The sequence below is a fragment of the Natator depressus genome, chromosome 22 (assembly GCF_965152275.1).
Source record: "Natator depressus isolate rNatDep1 chromosome 22, rNatDep2.hap1, whole genome shotgun sequence".
Classification (NCBI taxonomy): Eukaryota; Metazoa; Chordata; order Testudines; family Cheloniidae; genus Natator; species Natator depressus.
The window spans coordinates 13,404,743-13,419,128 of record NC_134255.1 but is presented as its reverse complement, the minus strand read 5'-3'; the positions used below and the strand labels follow the sequence as shown (position 1 = coordinate 13,419,128).

Genomic DNA, 14,386 nt, shown 5'->3' with positions numbered 1-14,386 from the left:
ATGCAGTGAGCCCTTGGTCCTGCTGCCAGGGCTACGCTGCTGAGGCCTTCACAGCAGCAGAGTTGCTCGGGTCCTGTGTTCCCTTTCCGGGAGCTTTGGTCAGGGGCAGCCCAGGGGTCCAGTGTGGGACCCCCAAGACCTGCCAGGCAGCCCACCAGCCTGTACCCACAGGTGTTGGCTGCAGGGATTCTAACAAGCAGCAATTTCTATGTCTCAGGACAGACATGAGCCAAATGGGACCCTGAGTGACACCCATTCCTGTGAGATCCTATGCGGCCCATGGGCCTGTGATGGGGTGTCCACTCCACACAAGGCCTGGCCACGTGGGCCAGTTACCAGCTCAGGCTGCACCAAGGAGCAGAGCAAGAATTAATTAGGGATGAGGCTCAGCTGGACAGGAACAGGAGGGGCCCATATAAAGCCCAGGAGCTTGCCTGCTGAAGGGGCCTGTAGCCTCTCAGGGTGAGGGAAGGAGAGGCAAGCTGTAGCTTAGGGATATAGCAGTATGGTTCAGAGCTGTGCAGATCCTGGCTGCTTGTTGTAGGGTCCTGGGCTGGAACCCAGCGTAGAGGGCTGGCCTGCCGCAGCGCGGTGGTGCTGTTAAGGGGCCGTGAAAGAGAAAACTGCCCGGGATGGTGGGTCCTGAGACACTTTGAGAATGTGCCCCTCCTGGCAGGGGAAACTACAGTGACGTGGGAAGGGGCAAGTCGTGAAGTGGGAGCAGTCAAGTCCTGAGAGAGCCAGCCCCAGAGGAGTGATGGAGTGCCCCCTGCAGGAAGGGGTTTTGACCCACAGAGCTCATCCCCAGATATGGCCAGAAGGAGGCGCTCTGGTGGTGAGTCAAGCACCCTGTGACACAGTCCCCAGTCAGATGCAGGTGGCCCTATTCCCTCTTGCTGTGGGTTGAGGTTGAAGCCTGCCCCAAAGGGGCCTTCGGTCACCTAGCAGGGGATGTTGTGCTCCTCAGCCTGGGCCCCAACTTCGGCTTAATCTGCAAACCCCCCTGGGACTCAGCTGGACAGTGGGAAGGGGATGTTCAGCCCATGGCAGCCCCTGCTATGAGGCATCTGACAAGTCCCCAGAGAGAGCTCTCCTCCCTGGGATGGCTCCAGGTGCTGTTGCCCCCTCTTCCCAGCCTTCCTCTCTGCAGACAGAGGTGATCTGCCAGCTAGCATAGCAGAGGGACACAGACCCCTGGCGTTCATAGCTGGGATGGGGAAGGGAGAGACACTATTTCTGCCAGTACCTCTTGCTGGGGGGCCCTGGGGGTGGAGCAGCAGAGCGCTCCCCTATGGGCAATGCCCCAGTGCCATTCCCTCCAGTGCCTTCTGCTGGGGGGGACCTGGGACTGCAGTGCTAGGAGCTCCCCAGCACTGTCTGGCAGGGTTCCCTCCAGCTCTTTAGGGCAGTGTGTGCTGGCCTGGGGCCTTGGGGAGGATCAGTGGGGAGGTAGGAAGTGCCCATACCCTGGATAATGATCCTAGCCCCTCTCCCTATAGGCAGCAGCCCTGGCTCCTCCCCGCCCCCCATCCGTTTGTCCTGCTGCCTAGCTCCCCTCTGGGCAGGTAACCAGAGCAGGGGTGGCTTATTTACCTTGGGCTAATATTTCCTTGAGGCGCATTCTGCCTCTTGGCTCATCACAGCCGGGGACTCTGGGAGGCTAAGAGGTGAGGCCAGGGGGCACCCTGTTGGGCTGGCCCTATGGGGGACCCTGGCCCAGGAGTGGGGGCTGCAGAACAGACCAGGCAGGGCACAGAATACGGCTTTTCTGGTTAGGAGGTTAGGGAAAGGACTGGGGGTAGAGGAGTCTTGGGCGGTGGAGACAGAACCCAGCAGGCTTGGCTCACAGTCACCGCTCTAAGCACTAACCCATGCTCCTTCCCAGACCCAGTGTATGCTCCCAGGCTGCTTTCAGAGCCTGCAGCTCAGGGACATGGAGGTGGTGCAGGGCATGGGGTGTCTGTCTATGCCCAGAGCCTCAGGACCTGCCTGTCCAGTGTCCGGCTGCCGTCACAGCTGGCCAGCACCCTCCACGCCCAACTTCTATCCTCAGCAGGGAGGAACATGTACCACCACCTTGCTGCCTTCTTCCCACTCCCGGGTCTCCTGCTCTTAGCCCCCGACCCCAGCCCTCTTCCCTGCAGACTGGCTCCTCGTCTGACCTTCCCCCCTGCCCAGCTTTCTGGGCCTCTCTCCTCCCCATGGGGCCCTGCTCCTCGTCCCCAGGCCACCTGGAAACCTACTGCTCCTGGATGTGCTCATGGGAGGAGAGGGGTGCCCTCTTGTGGAGCTCTGAGGCCATCAATGACCGCAGCAGGGCGTAGCATGGGAGATACACTAATAAGATTTTGTTAGGGTTTCCCCAATTCATCCTTATTCTCTAACTCTCCCCTCAACCAACCCCAAAATGTACCTGAACCCTCCACAATGGCAGCAGCAGAGCCAGGACCAGAATTCAGGAGTTGAGTTCTAACTTTCTCCTGCTCAGACCACCTTCAAATCCCAGAGTTGGGAGAGAACCCAGGAGTCCTGCCTCCCAGTGCCCCATTTCTAATCACTGCAACCCTTTGACTCCTTCCCATGACTGGAGATAGAACCCAGGAGTCCGATCTCCCACTCATTCTATCCACTTGGCCACACTCCCTTGTCACGTCCCCCTTCCCAGATCACACTGTCAATGCCCCATATTAGCAATTTCTCCCCTGCCCCCCAACACTGCTCCCCTCCCTGTTCTGTGGGCCTGGCTCGTTCCTGAGCCCGAGTGGCTTCTTGGGAGGGTCTTTTAAATGACAGAATCAAACTCTGCTTTTTCATGACGGGGGGCATGAAGCATTCAGTCTGGTACCTGGGCACTGCACACAGACGGCTGGGTGCTGTCCCCTGCAATGTTTTAATACTCACCATCTGTTGGGGCTCTCTAGCACCGCTTAGCTTGGCAGGTCATGTAAAGAGCCCACCACCTGAGCAGGGCAGGCAGGCGAGAGGGGGATGAAATGCATTGCCTCTTCCCATGCTCTGCTCCCTGTCTGGGCAGCCCTGATTCTCAGGCTTGTGACCCACATGAGCTCAGGCTGGATGAGCACAGCTGTCCTCTCGGGGAGATCTATGATGCCTGCTCCCTCCTGGGAGCTCACAGGGCCCAGACTCATTTGCTGTCCCCCTTCCATGCTCTCACAATGGGAAGCAGTCCCCAGCTGGGCGCGATCCAGTGGAATTTAGAAAAGTAGCACCAGGGCTATCTTGGACAGAAGCGCAGAGGGCTCTTCCTTCCCTTGCTAAAAATAGGGACCTTTTCCTGAGCCAGGTCACAACATTCACACTGGAAATCTGCAAGGGGAGAGAGGGAAGGGAAGTGAGACAGTGCTGCCTCAGCAACTCCTGCCCCCAGGGAAGCAGTGAGGGGAGCCAGGCGTCACTCTCCGGGGGAGCTCTGGAGTTCAGAGAATGAGGGCACTGTTCCAGCTCCGGATCTCAACGCACCTCCCAACTCCACTAATCCTCACGGCAGCCCTCGGAAGAGGGTGAGCCCCGGGGGGCAGAAGGGAAACTGAGGCATGGAGTGGCAAAACAACATGCCCAAAATGAGTCAATATCAGAGCTGGGACTAGAACCCGGGAGTCCTGACTTCCACACCTGGCAGGTTGCTCTGAGAGGCGCGTAAGGCGCTGGCTGATACGCCCTGTTGCTGTGCAGAATGTGGGGTGTGTCGTAGCCTGGCAGCGGGGCTGCTAATGAACAGAATCAGGAGCTAGGTGTGGGGAGGGATAGCTCAGTGGTTTGAGCATTGGCCTGCTAAACCCAGGGTTGTGAGTTCAATCCTTGAGGGGGCCATTTAGGGATCTGGGGCAAAAATTGGGGATTGGTCCTGCTTTGAGCAGGGGGTTGGACTAGATGACCTCCTGAGGTCCCTTCCAACCCTGATATTCTGCTGAATTGATGCTTTTGCCCAAGAACCCTCCCAATGTGGGGAGCTGGTGCCCCCTAGGGGAGAGAGGGCTCTGTGCATCTGCCCAAAACTGCGCCAGAGCCAACAAAGCACAAGGGCATGGCCTTGCCAGCTTGGGTGCAAGCAGGGACAGCCTTTGCCTGCAGGAGCAGGCAGCGTTGACAAAAGTGTCTGTAAATGGGGCTTGCTGCTGGTGTCCCTCTGTCCTGACACTCAGAAAAGAGCTGACATGCTAACACCCTAACCTACCTGGGAGAGAAGACACAGGAACTGGCCCTCACACACATACAAGGAAAGACACAAAAAAGCGGACACATGCGAATGCCCTGATGTGCATACAGGAGCCAACACAGGCTAACATGCACTAACATGCATACAAGAGAAGATCCTAACACACTTAGTCTTGCATACAAGAGAAAACACATGACACTCGGTCATGCATTCGTGAGCTGATAATACAGACATGCCCTGGTGAGCATACAGATGATGCACACAAACATGCCCTGACGGGCATACAACATGCTAACAAGCTTTGATGAATGTCCAAGAACCCAAACATATGATCGTGTCCCGACATGCGTTCCAGAGCAGACACGCTAACAAGCTGATGAACAGTTAAGAGCCCATTTATTGAGGGTTCACAGGGAGGTCATATACACTGTGAGAGCGACGTCTGGGTGGCATGAAAGCAGAGTGGTCCCTGCTCCTAGCACAGATGAGGTTGGGTGACTTAGCTGGCAAACCTACCGCCTGTCAACCCAGCTCCTGCTCCACGTCCCAGCCGTGGCCCTGTGCAGGGTGTGCTCGGAGCAGGTCCAGCGGGTACTGGAGTCAGGCCACACGTGGTGTCTGCTTGTCAAACGGCAGCGCTCAGTGGGAACAGGGTCCAGTCCATTGTAACCGGGTCCGCCTGGAGCTCCCACGTTGGCTTCAATGGGGTTTCTTTGTATCCCCATGGGTGTAAGTGGGAAGAAGATCCGGCCAGATCCTCAGCCGGCGTACAGTCTTGAAGCTCCGTAGAGGAGCTGTGTGATTTACAGCAGCTGAGGGTCTGGGTCTGTGCATTGGAAGCCCCTGAAGAGCCTGTTTTTGCTCACAGCAGGGAGGGTGCAGCAGGGAGTTCAGTGCCCACGGCGCACCCAGCCCTTGGCATCTCTGCTGAGATGGGGCGAGTGAGCCCCACAGACACTAGGGGGGTTGTGCCGTGGATGCTGCCCAGTCCCGCTGGGATGCAGCGCTCGCACCACAGGGAATATGCTTCAATACTAAATGGCTACGGGCAGCGACATACAATAACCACGCCCTTGCGTCTACATTGCACAGACAGCGCGTCCCTCAGGGAGCCAGGAGATGGGCTGGGCTGAGACCTCCCAAACTTCATGCACCAGTGATAATAGGAATACTTAGCTCTTATGCAGTACTAACTAATGAATCCTCACAGCGCCCCCCACCCCCCCGGGGTAGGGAAGCATCATTATCCCCACTGTACGCATTAGTGGGAAGCGTCAATGGTGAAGAACCCACCATGCTTAGGCCACTGGACCCTGATGCCTCTTGGGGGTCCCTCCCCAGGGGACGTGATGGGGTTTGGGCTGTGCGCCGCGGGGACGGCACTCAATCGCTCCCCCCGCCCCGGGCAGCCCGGGTCTCAGGCGAAGACAGCTGAGTTCTGCCAGTAGGTGTACACCAGGAAGCCGGTGAAGGTGCTGTCCGTCTTGATGCTGGAGTAGAAGCCGAAGTAGTCGCCCACCCCGACCTGAACCCACACCTCGTCCTCCGGCTCCAGGCGCACCAGGGCGCCGCCTGACAGCGACGTGGGCTTGGGCCAGTTGCCGTAGAACTGGAAGAAGGAGGCCACCGAATGGCCGTTCTTCATGATGTCAAACTGCAGGCTGGTGCGGTACACGGTGGCGTGGACAGCGAAGTAGTAGACGCCGGGGATCTCACAGGTGAACTTGCCCGTGTCCGCGTCATAGTGGCCCTGCTCATTGATCAGCACCACGTCGAAGCGGATGGGCTGGTCCGCCAGGGGTGGGCTGCGTGACTCCGAGCGCTTGGCGGTGAAGGCTGAGCGGGGAGCCACCGCGCACTCCCCCTGAGCCCCCTTCTCCCCAGTCAGACCATTCATGCCGGGGCTGCCGCTGTCCCCTCGGGGACCTGGGACTCCTGAGGGCGAGGAGAGAGAACATTACAGGGGGCAGGAGAGACGCCCAGTGCACTGGAGCCACTAATAACCAGCCAGCCCATCCATCTCTGGATCTAATTCGTGATACACCCATCACCATGGGATCTGTGCCCCTGGTTGCATGTCATGGATACCAAACAGAGCAGACAGGACCTACTCCCCCCTCACATCAACTACATGGCATCTTATTTATTCCCCCTCAAAGGATAAAGACTGAGACCCAGGGACTTTGCACCTGGTGCTTAGCCCCTTTGGATCTATCTGGTTGGCTGGTTAACCCAACTGGTCTAGTGCGGTAGCCATGGGTCTGCCACTGGATCCTCCTTCATGGGGAGCTGGGCTCCAGTCCCAGGTGCATTCCCCAGCAGGGAGGTCTCCTTACCGGGTTGCCCGATCTCTCCCTTCTCTCCCTGTGTCCCGGCCGCTCCGTCCCGGCCGTCACGTCCATCTCTGCCTGGAAGACCCTGGCTTCCGTGGCTGCCGGGCGTGCCTGGGATGCCAGGCTGCCCAGAGCACAGGCTTGGGATCTTGTTGTCCTCGATCTGGATGGAACTGGCGATCAGCCCGAAAAGGAAGAGGAGCTGCTTCATCTCAGCTGCCATGGAGGGGCTGGGAGCAGAGTGAACCATTATGTCTCTAGCAGGCTGAGAGGTGGAGGCCCTGGCTTGACAGCTCTGATTAGGGTCTGTGGGCTGTAGGTTCCCCTCACTCCACAGCAGCGCTCCGACTGAGCTTGGGTACCAGAGACGCTGGACACCGGACTTGATGGACCAGCGATCCAGCCCAGAAGGGAGGTATGGGTAGGCCACGAGCCCAGTCAGTCCAGTCCAATCTGCCCCTCACCAGGGTATCTGGGAATCATGGCATGACAGGAGGGAGGACAATGGGCTAAATGGGCCAGGTGTGTGTGTTGGGCTGGAAGGGGTGTGTGTGTGTGAGTTGTGTGGATAGTGTTCTGTGAGCTATGCGGTGGGTATGTGCATGGTGGGTTGTGAGCTGGATTGAGGGGTGTGTATGTGGTGAGTTGTGGGCTGTGAGCTGTGGGCTGGGTGTGTGGTTGTGGGCTGTGTGTCATGGGTTGTGAGCTGTGGGGTGTGTGGGTGGTTGTGGGCTGTGTGTCATGGGTTGTGAGCATGGGGCGTGTGGGTAGTTGTGAGATGTGGGTGGTTGTGGGCTGTGTGTGTCATGGGTTGTGAGCGTGGGGTGTGTGGGTGATTGTGAGCTGTGGGGTGTGTGAATGGTCGTGGGCTGTGGGGTGGATGGGTGGTTGTGGGCTGTATGTGTCATGGGTTATGAGTTGTGGGGTGTTTGGGTGGTTGTGGGGTGTGTGTGTCATGGGTTGTGAGCCGTGGGGTGTGTGGCTGGTTGTGGGCTGTGTGTGTCATGGGTTGTGAGCTGTGGGGGTTGTGGGTGGTTGTGGGCTGTGTGTGTCATGGGTTGTGAGCTGTGGGGTGTGAGTGGTTGTGGGCTGCGTCTGTCACTTGTTGTGAGCTGTAGGGCGTGTGGGTGGTTGTGAGCTGTGGCTTACGTGAGTGGTTGTGGGATATGGGGTGTGTGGGTGGTTGGGCGCTCTGTGTATCATGGGCTGTGGGGTGTGTGGCTGGTTGTGGGCTGTGTACCATGGGTTGTGAGTGTGGGGTGTGTGGGTGGTTGTGAGCTGTGGGGTTTGTGGGTGGTTGTGGGCTATGGGTGTCATGGGTTGTGAGCGTGGAGAGTGTGGGTGGTTGTGAGCTGTGTGGGTGGTTGTGAGAGTGGAGCGTGTGGGTGGTTGTGAGCTGTGGGGTGTGTGAGTGGTTGTGGGCTGTGTGTCATGGGTTGTGAGCGTGGAGTGTGTAGGGGGTTGTGAGCGTGGAGTGTGTAGGTGGTTGTGGGCTATGTGAGTCATGGGTTGTGGGCTGTGGGGTGTGTGAGTGGTTGTGGGATGTGTGTGTCATGGGTTGTGAACTTGGGGTGTGTGGGTGGTTGTGAACTTGGGGTGTGTGGTTGGTAGTGGGCTGTGTGTGTCATGGGTTGTGAGCGTGGAGTGTGTGGGTGGTTGTGAGCTGTGGGGTGTGTGAGTGGTTGTGGGCTGTGTGTCATGGGTTGTGAGCGTGGAGTGTGTGGGTGGCTGTGAGCTGTGGGGTGTGTGGTTGGTAGTGGGCTGTGTGTGTCCTGGGTTGTGAGTGTGGGGTATGTGGGTGCTTGTGGGCTGTGGTCAAGGATCCTGTCTCTATTTCCTGCCCTCTAGGGCGGGGGTTCTCAACATTTTCCTTTCTGAGCCCCCCACCCCCCGTACAACATGCTATAAAAACTCCCTGGCCCAGCTGTGCAGCCACACCTGGTTTTCTGCACAGAAAAGCCAGGGCCGGGGTTCAGGGGTAGCAAGCAGGATAATTGCCTGGGGCCCCACGCCACACAGGGCCCCGCAAAGCTAAGCTGCTCAAGCTTCGACTGCAGCTGCGGGTGGCAGAGCTCAGGGCCCCGGGCTCCAGCTCTGCACAGCGGGGCTTCGCCTTTCTGCCCTGGTCTCCGGGGAGTCTAACACTGGCCCTGCTTCGCGGCCCCCCAGATGGCCCCGGATTCCTGGTTGAGAACTGCTGCTTTAGGGGTCCCTCTGCCCCGCATGCTGCGCTCTTTCCCCAAGGGGGCTCCTGCTGTGCTGACGGTGACTCCCACGCTCCTAACTCTCCCTTCACACGGGGCGTGAGGCCAGGACCCTTCCAGACCCGTGAAAAAAACCCAGAAACTGGGCTTGTTTTTGGCTTAATTGGCTTGTGAGTTGCTTGGTGGCTAGTTTTTGGCTTGTAGCTTATCGCTTGTTGTAGCTTGTTGCTTCTTTTTTTTGATAGGCTCCCGGCAAGCAGGGGCAAGGAGGGGAGAGAGCCAGGGGTGCACAGAGGGCCCACCACAGTCCCTGACTCACACCGGGGGGCGGGGATCTAGAGTGTTGGGGTTCTTAGGGATTGGCTTGTTTTGGCCTTGTTTTGAAATGGGCTTAGCTTGATTTTTGGCTTATTGTGAAAGTCGGGGTGCTTATTTACAGCATGAAAGTTGGCAACTGTGGTCCCTTCCCGGCTCCATGGTGCGTTACCCAGGGGCTTCAGCACCGCACCCAGAGGCAGGGTAGCGCCTCTCCCCGCCCCCCAAGGCTGTGGAGTGTGGGGACACCCTCCCAGCTTCTGCAGCATTACCACCCTCCCAGCGGGTCCAGAACCCAGCCCTTCCCCCTGCCTGCAAGGCTAGTATTCCCCTCGCTCCCCCAAGCAGGGCTGCTATCCAACTCACTTCAGCATTGGCCTCCCCTGCATTGCCACATACAGGCCTCTCCCCAGCCTGGCTCGGAGCGCCCGGGTAAGCGGGGATCCACTGGGGAGCAGGTCTCTCCCCTTCCGGACTCCTGCAGGCCACTTTCTCCAAATAAAAGGGAAAGAAGGAAAACAGAGCCTGCCGCTGGAATGTGTCATGACTGGAGTTGGGACCCAGCCGAGCTCCCGGGCCTGGCCGAGTTGCTGAGGGAAATCCCATGGCCCGTCTGGCCGCATAGCTACACCATCAACTTTGTTAGGAGCAGCTGGAGCTGGTTAGCTTTACTTACTGTGTATCCCGGCTCTCTTGCTGCGCCGGCTTTGCGTCCCCTTGTCCTGTGAGCTCTTCCTGACCACTTTAGCTCCAAGGAAAGGCTGTCTCTCTCCCGCACCCCTTCCCCTCCTTGTGTCTCTCCTCCCAAACTCCAAAGGAAATCAGTGACTTTCAGAGCCAAGAGCTACAAGAGGAGGGGAAAAAAATCCCAGTGTCGGAAATGCTGTCACCAGTGGGAGGAGGGCGGGAGAGACAGAACCACAGACCTGACTCGAAAAACCCCTTGACTTAACACATCACCCTGCAGGAGCTGCTGAGGGAAAGAGGCAGAGAAAGAAAAGGAGAGAGGGGAATGGCAGAACAGGGAAAGACAGGAAAAGTGAGAGGAGGGTGAAGGAGGTGGGTCACATCCTCTAGTTCACCCGAGTAGCCATGAATATGTCAGCTCCCCCATTCTGGAAGCATCAGGCCAGTCTTTGTGCTGTGGGGAGTGCTGCCATACCAGAAACCGGCTGGTTCATTTTTGTGGTGCTTTCTCTGGGCGGAGCGGAGCCCAGTGACAGGGCTGGGGAAGGAGGGGGAATGCGAAACAAGCCGAAAACCGGCCTCTTGGAGGGGAGCACCGGGGTGTCTGGGCCAGGCAGGTGTTTTGTGGAAGGTCTTGGAGGAGGAGAGGCTGTGGGTGTGGCAGGTGGGAGCGAAGACCAAAGGGTGTGAGGGCTCCCGCAATTCAGTCCTGCTTAGGGACATCATGAGACACGAACTAAACCACACACCCACGGACGGGACACACTCCACGCACCGATTGTTACTGTATATGTCACACACGCGAGCAGCAAAGACCACATGGCATGCACAAACACTACCCACAGACGCACCTCTAAAGCCACGGACCACACGCACAGACCCCTAATACTGAGCCACGCACCCATCAGCACAACACACAAACGTGGGGTGCACACATGCATGTGGGGGTCACACCCTCGCTGGCACAACACACAAACACTCTCCCCTACTAATGTGAAACACCGGCCAAAGCCTTGTGGTTCCAGAGGCCGCGTGAGACCTTTTACTTGGCCTGGGCTCACATTTCTCTCCGTCAGCTCCCCAGGTCGCTGCAGGTTTCTCCTTGGACAGCAGGCGAGCCGGACGGACAGCAGCAACGCTGGGAGCCCAGCAAGGTCCCTGATCGCTTCCGCAGGCCGGAGTTTTCTGCCTGGAGGCTGGCTGTAAAGCCCCCGTGCTCCCCTTCACCCAGGGCCTGGGGCTCCCCAGCTCTAGGGTATGCTGAGCTCTGGGAGCTGGGGCTGAGCGTAGCAGGAGTCGGTGCAGCTGATCTGCGAGTGCCTGCAATCCCAGGGAATAGGCCACGGCCAGCTCTGCAGGTGGATACAGAGACGCAATGCTGCCAGCAGGCCGGGAACATGGAGGAAACCACCAGGGCAGCCAGTACAGGTGTGAGTGAAGCTCTCTCTCCCCCATCGCTGGAGCACGGGACACAGTGCCTGAGGCAGGCCTTTGAAAGCTTATTTAACTCATTTCAGCTCTGAGCGGAGCCCAAGCGGCTCTCGCCCCAGCTCTGCCTGCCATGGGGTTGGGGGAAGAGGTTCTCCGGCCAAGGAGAATTCCCTGGGGAAGCAGCCAGCTAAAGACCTGTGTGCCCAATGGGTTTGTGTCCCCATCACTGAAAAGCCCGGCTCACCCCTAGCAGAAATTAATGACAGCGAGACTCTGTCCTGGTCTAGTGCTTTCAGCCGTACACTGATCCTCACAACCCTCCTGGGAGGCAGGTCAACTTCAGCATCCTTGTTTTACAGGTGGGGAAACGGAGGCAGGGGACAGTCATGTGACTTCTCCAGACAGTCTGCAGCGGAGCTGGGAATAGACCCCTGAAGTCCCAGTCCCGCTCTAACTGCTCGGTCACACTGCCTCCTTTTGGCAATTGCAGCAGAGGCTAAGAACTGAATGGGCCACTCTCAGAGCTAGAGGCAGACCCTCCCGGTAGAGAAAACACACAACTGGGCATTGGGCTGAAACAGTCCATCTGCCTGATTTCCTGACACCAGTAACAATTCCTCCACTGCCCCCCAGAAGTAAATAGAGTGAAGAATTCTCTCTCCCCCTCCTGCGGACATGTGCAGCAGGTTTTACTCTGGTGGGCTTTTTTTTTTTTTTACAAAAAGCAGCTTAAATATTTTGAGAGTTGCGGATTGCAGGGGTTTGGGGCTTGTTTCCTTTGGAGGGTGCTTACTCGGGCTTTTTTGCAATAGGTGACTTCAACACGAGGCTATAGTTTAAATGTGGTTGTAGGCATGGTGAGCAGTTTCAGGGTGATACACTTCCTTAGAATTTGAGAATCCTCCTATCCCTGCTCCCGTTCAATGAAGAAAACACACCGAAAGACATGAACTTTGTGGCCCGCCCCTTGACACATCCTATGTTCGAATTTTTTGTCCCACACCAGGATATGCTCCAGCGATTCAATACGGGAATGTACCACACTGAGGCAACAGAGAGCATGGAGGATGGAAAGAGCAAGAATGACCTTTTTAAATCATGGAAGTGCACACACGTATTATTTTAATATTTTTAATGTGTAACTTAATGTGTGCAACAAAACTAGAACTGCAAAGGATGGAATTTGTAGAAACACCCCCCACAGTCCTCCCTCTGAACCGGGCAGGGCTTGTTTGGAAAGGTGGTGCTGCTTTTTTTCTCTCGTGAGACTTGGCAACAAGGCGTTATTGCAATATGCAAAGGCAGAATGAGGTTGTGAGCTGTAATGTAGCACAGGGGGTGCAGTCACGTCTTGGTGCCAGGGGTTCCTGGGAGCTGTGCACCAGCGGGGGGAGGGCGCGGTCACGTCTCGGTGCCAGGGGTTCCTGGGAGCTGTGCACCAGCGGGGGGAGGGCGCGGTCACGTCTCGGTGCCAGGGGTTCCTGGGAGCTGTGCGCTAGCGGGGGGGAGGGCGCGGTCACGTCTCGGTGCCAGGGGTTCCTGGGAGCTGTGCACCAGCGGGGGGAGGGCGCGGTCACGTCTCGGTGCCAGGGGTTCCTGGGAGCTGTGCACCAGCGGGGGGAGGGCGCGGTCACGTCTCGGTGCCAGGGGTTCCTGGGAGCTGTGCACCAGCGGGGGGAGGGCGCGGTCACATCTCGGTGCCAGGGGTTCCTGGGAGCTGTGCACCAGCGGGGGGAGGGCGCGGTCACGTCTCGGTGCCAGGGGTTCCTGGGAGCTGTGCACTAGCGGGGGGAGGGCGCGGTCACGTCTCGGTGCCAGGGGTTCCTGGGAGCTGTGCACCAGCGGGGGGAGGGCGCGGTCATGTCTCGGTGCCGGGGTTCCTGGGAGCTGTGCACCAGCGGGGGGAGGGCGCGGTCACGTCTCGGTGCCGGGGTTCCTGGGAGCTGTGCACCAGCGGGGGGAGGGTGCAGTCATGTCTCGGTGCCAGGGTTCCTGGGAGCTGTGCACCAGCGGGGGGAGGGTGCAGTCATGTCTCGGTGCCAGGGTTCCTGGGAGCTGTGCACCAGCGGGGGGAGGGCGCGGTCACATCTCGGTGCCAGGGATTCTCAGGTGCTGTGCTCTAGCAGAGGGAAGCCCTGCTCTGAGCCTATGCAGAGATAGCCCCTCTGTGCCCTTCCCAGCGGACATCCCAGGCCTGGTGAGTGGCAGTGCCAGCGTTCGAGATCACAGGGGTGGTGTTCAGCCAGCTGCACTGGCCTGCGGATCCTCCCAGTGGATGGGAAAACAGGATGTTGTCTTTGGTCAGGAGAAGCTTGTTTGTGGCTTTAAGGCACAGCCAGCCTTAGTGGAGTGGTCAGGAGTCAGGCCAGGAGTCCAAACCCAGCTGGCAGCTCCAGCTATGGCCTGCCCCTGCTCCAGAGCAGAATCCACCTTCCCCTTCTTCGGGAGTGGAGCCCCTTCCACCCTCTCCCCAGTTCTTCCCACCCTCTCCAGCTTGGGGAGGGGTTCAGTATTTACAGCTGAGGGAGAATACCCCCACTTTGCTCTGGGTGAGATGGGCCCAGACTGATGCACAGCCAGGAACCCCATCCCCACTCACCCCTGAAATGGGAGGGGTTCGGATAACAAAGGGGCCTAGATCCTATCTCCTTGGCTTTTGGATCTCCCAAACAACCCCCCCGCTCCTCCCCTCCCTGCAGCCCAGCCCAGCCCTGTTATGAGCCCTACCAAATTCCCGGCCATGAAAAATGCATCATGGACTGTGAAATCTGGTCTTTTATGAGCTTTTACCCTGTACCATACAGATTTCAGGGCGGGAGACCAGTGTTTCTCAAATTGGGGGTCCTGACCCAAAAGGGAGTTGCGTGGTATTGTCACCTTACTTCTCCACTGCCTTCAGAGCTGGCTGGCCGGAGAGCGGCAGCTGTTGGGGGGAGCCCAGCTCTGAAGGCAGCGCCCCACCAGCAGCAGCATGTACCATACCAGGCCACCCTGACTTCTGCACTGCTGCTGACAGCGGCTCTGTCTTCAGCGCTGGGCTCTCAGCCAGCAGCTGCCCCTCTCCAGCTGCCCAGCTCTGAAGGCAGCACCGCCGAAGTAAGGGTAGCCGTACCGCAACCCCCCCTACAATAACCTTGTGACCCCCCCCCTTTTTGGGTCAGAGCCCTACAATTACAACACCATGACATTTCAGATTTAAATAGCTGAAATAATGAAATTTACGATTTTTAAAATCCTAT

General features: G+C 58.1%; 1 protein-coding gene across 1 annotated transcript; it reads right to left on the bottom strand.

Moving 5' to 3' along the window:
* Positions 1-4,618: 4,618 nt before the first annotated feature.
* C1QTNF5 (C1q and TNF related 5) lies at positions 4,619-9,984 on the bottom strand. Its single transcript, XM_074936819.1, has 3 exons — positions 9,706-9,984; positions 6,514-6,740; positions 4,619-6,112 (listed from the first exon to the last, which is right to left on the bottom strand). The coding sequence occupies exons 2-3, from the start codon at positions 6,731-6,733 to the stop codon at positions 5,595-5,597; spliced, it is 738 nt and encodes a 245-aa protein (XP_074792920.1). The 5' UTR covers positions 6,734-6,740; positions 9,706-9,984; the 3' UTR covers positions 4,619-5,594.
* Between the last annotated feature and the right edge of the window lie 4,402 nt (positions 9,985-14,386).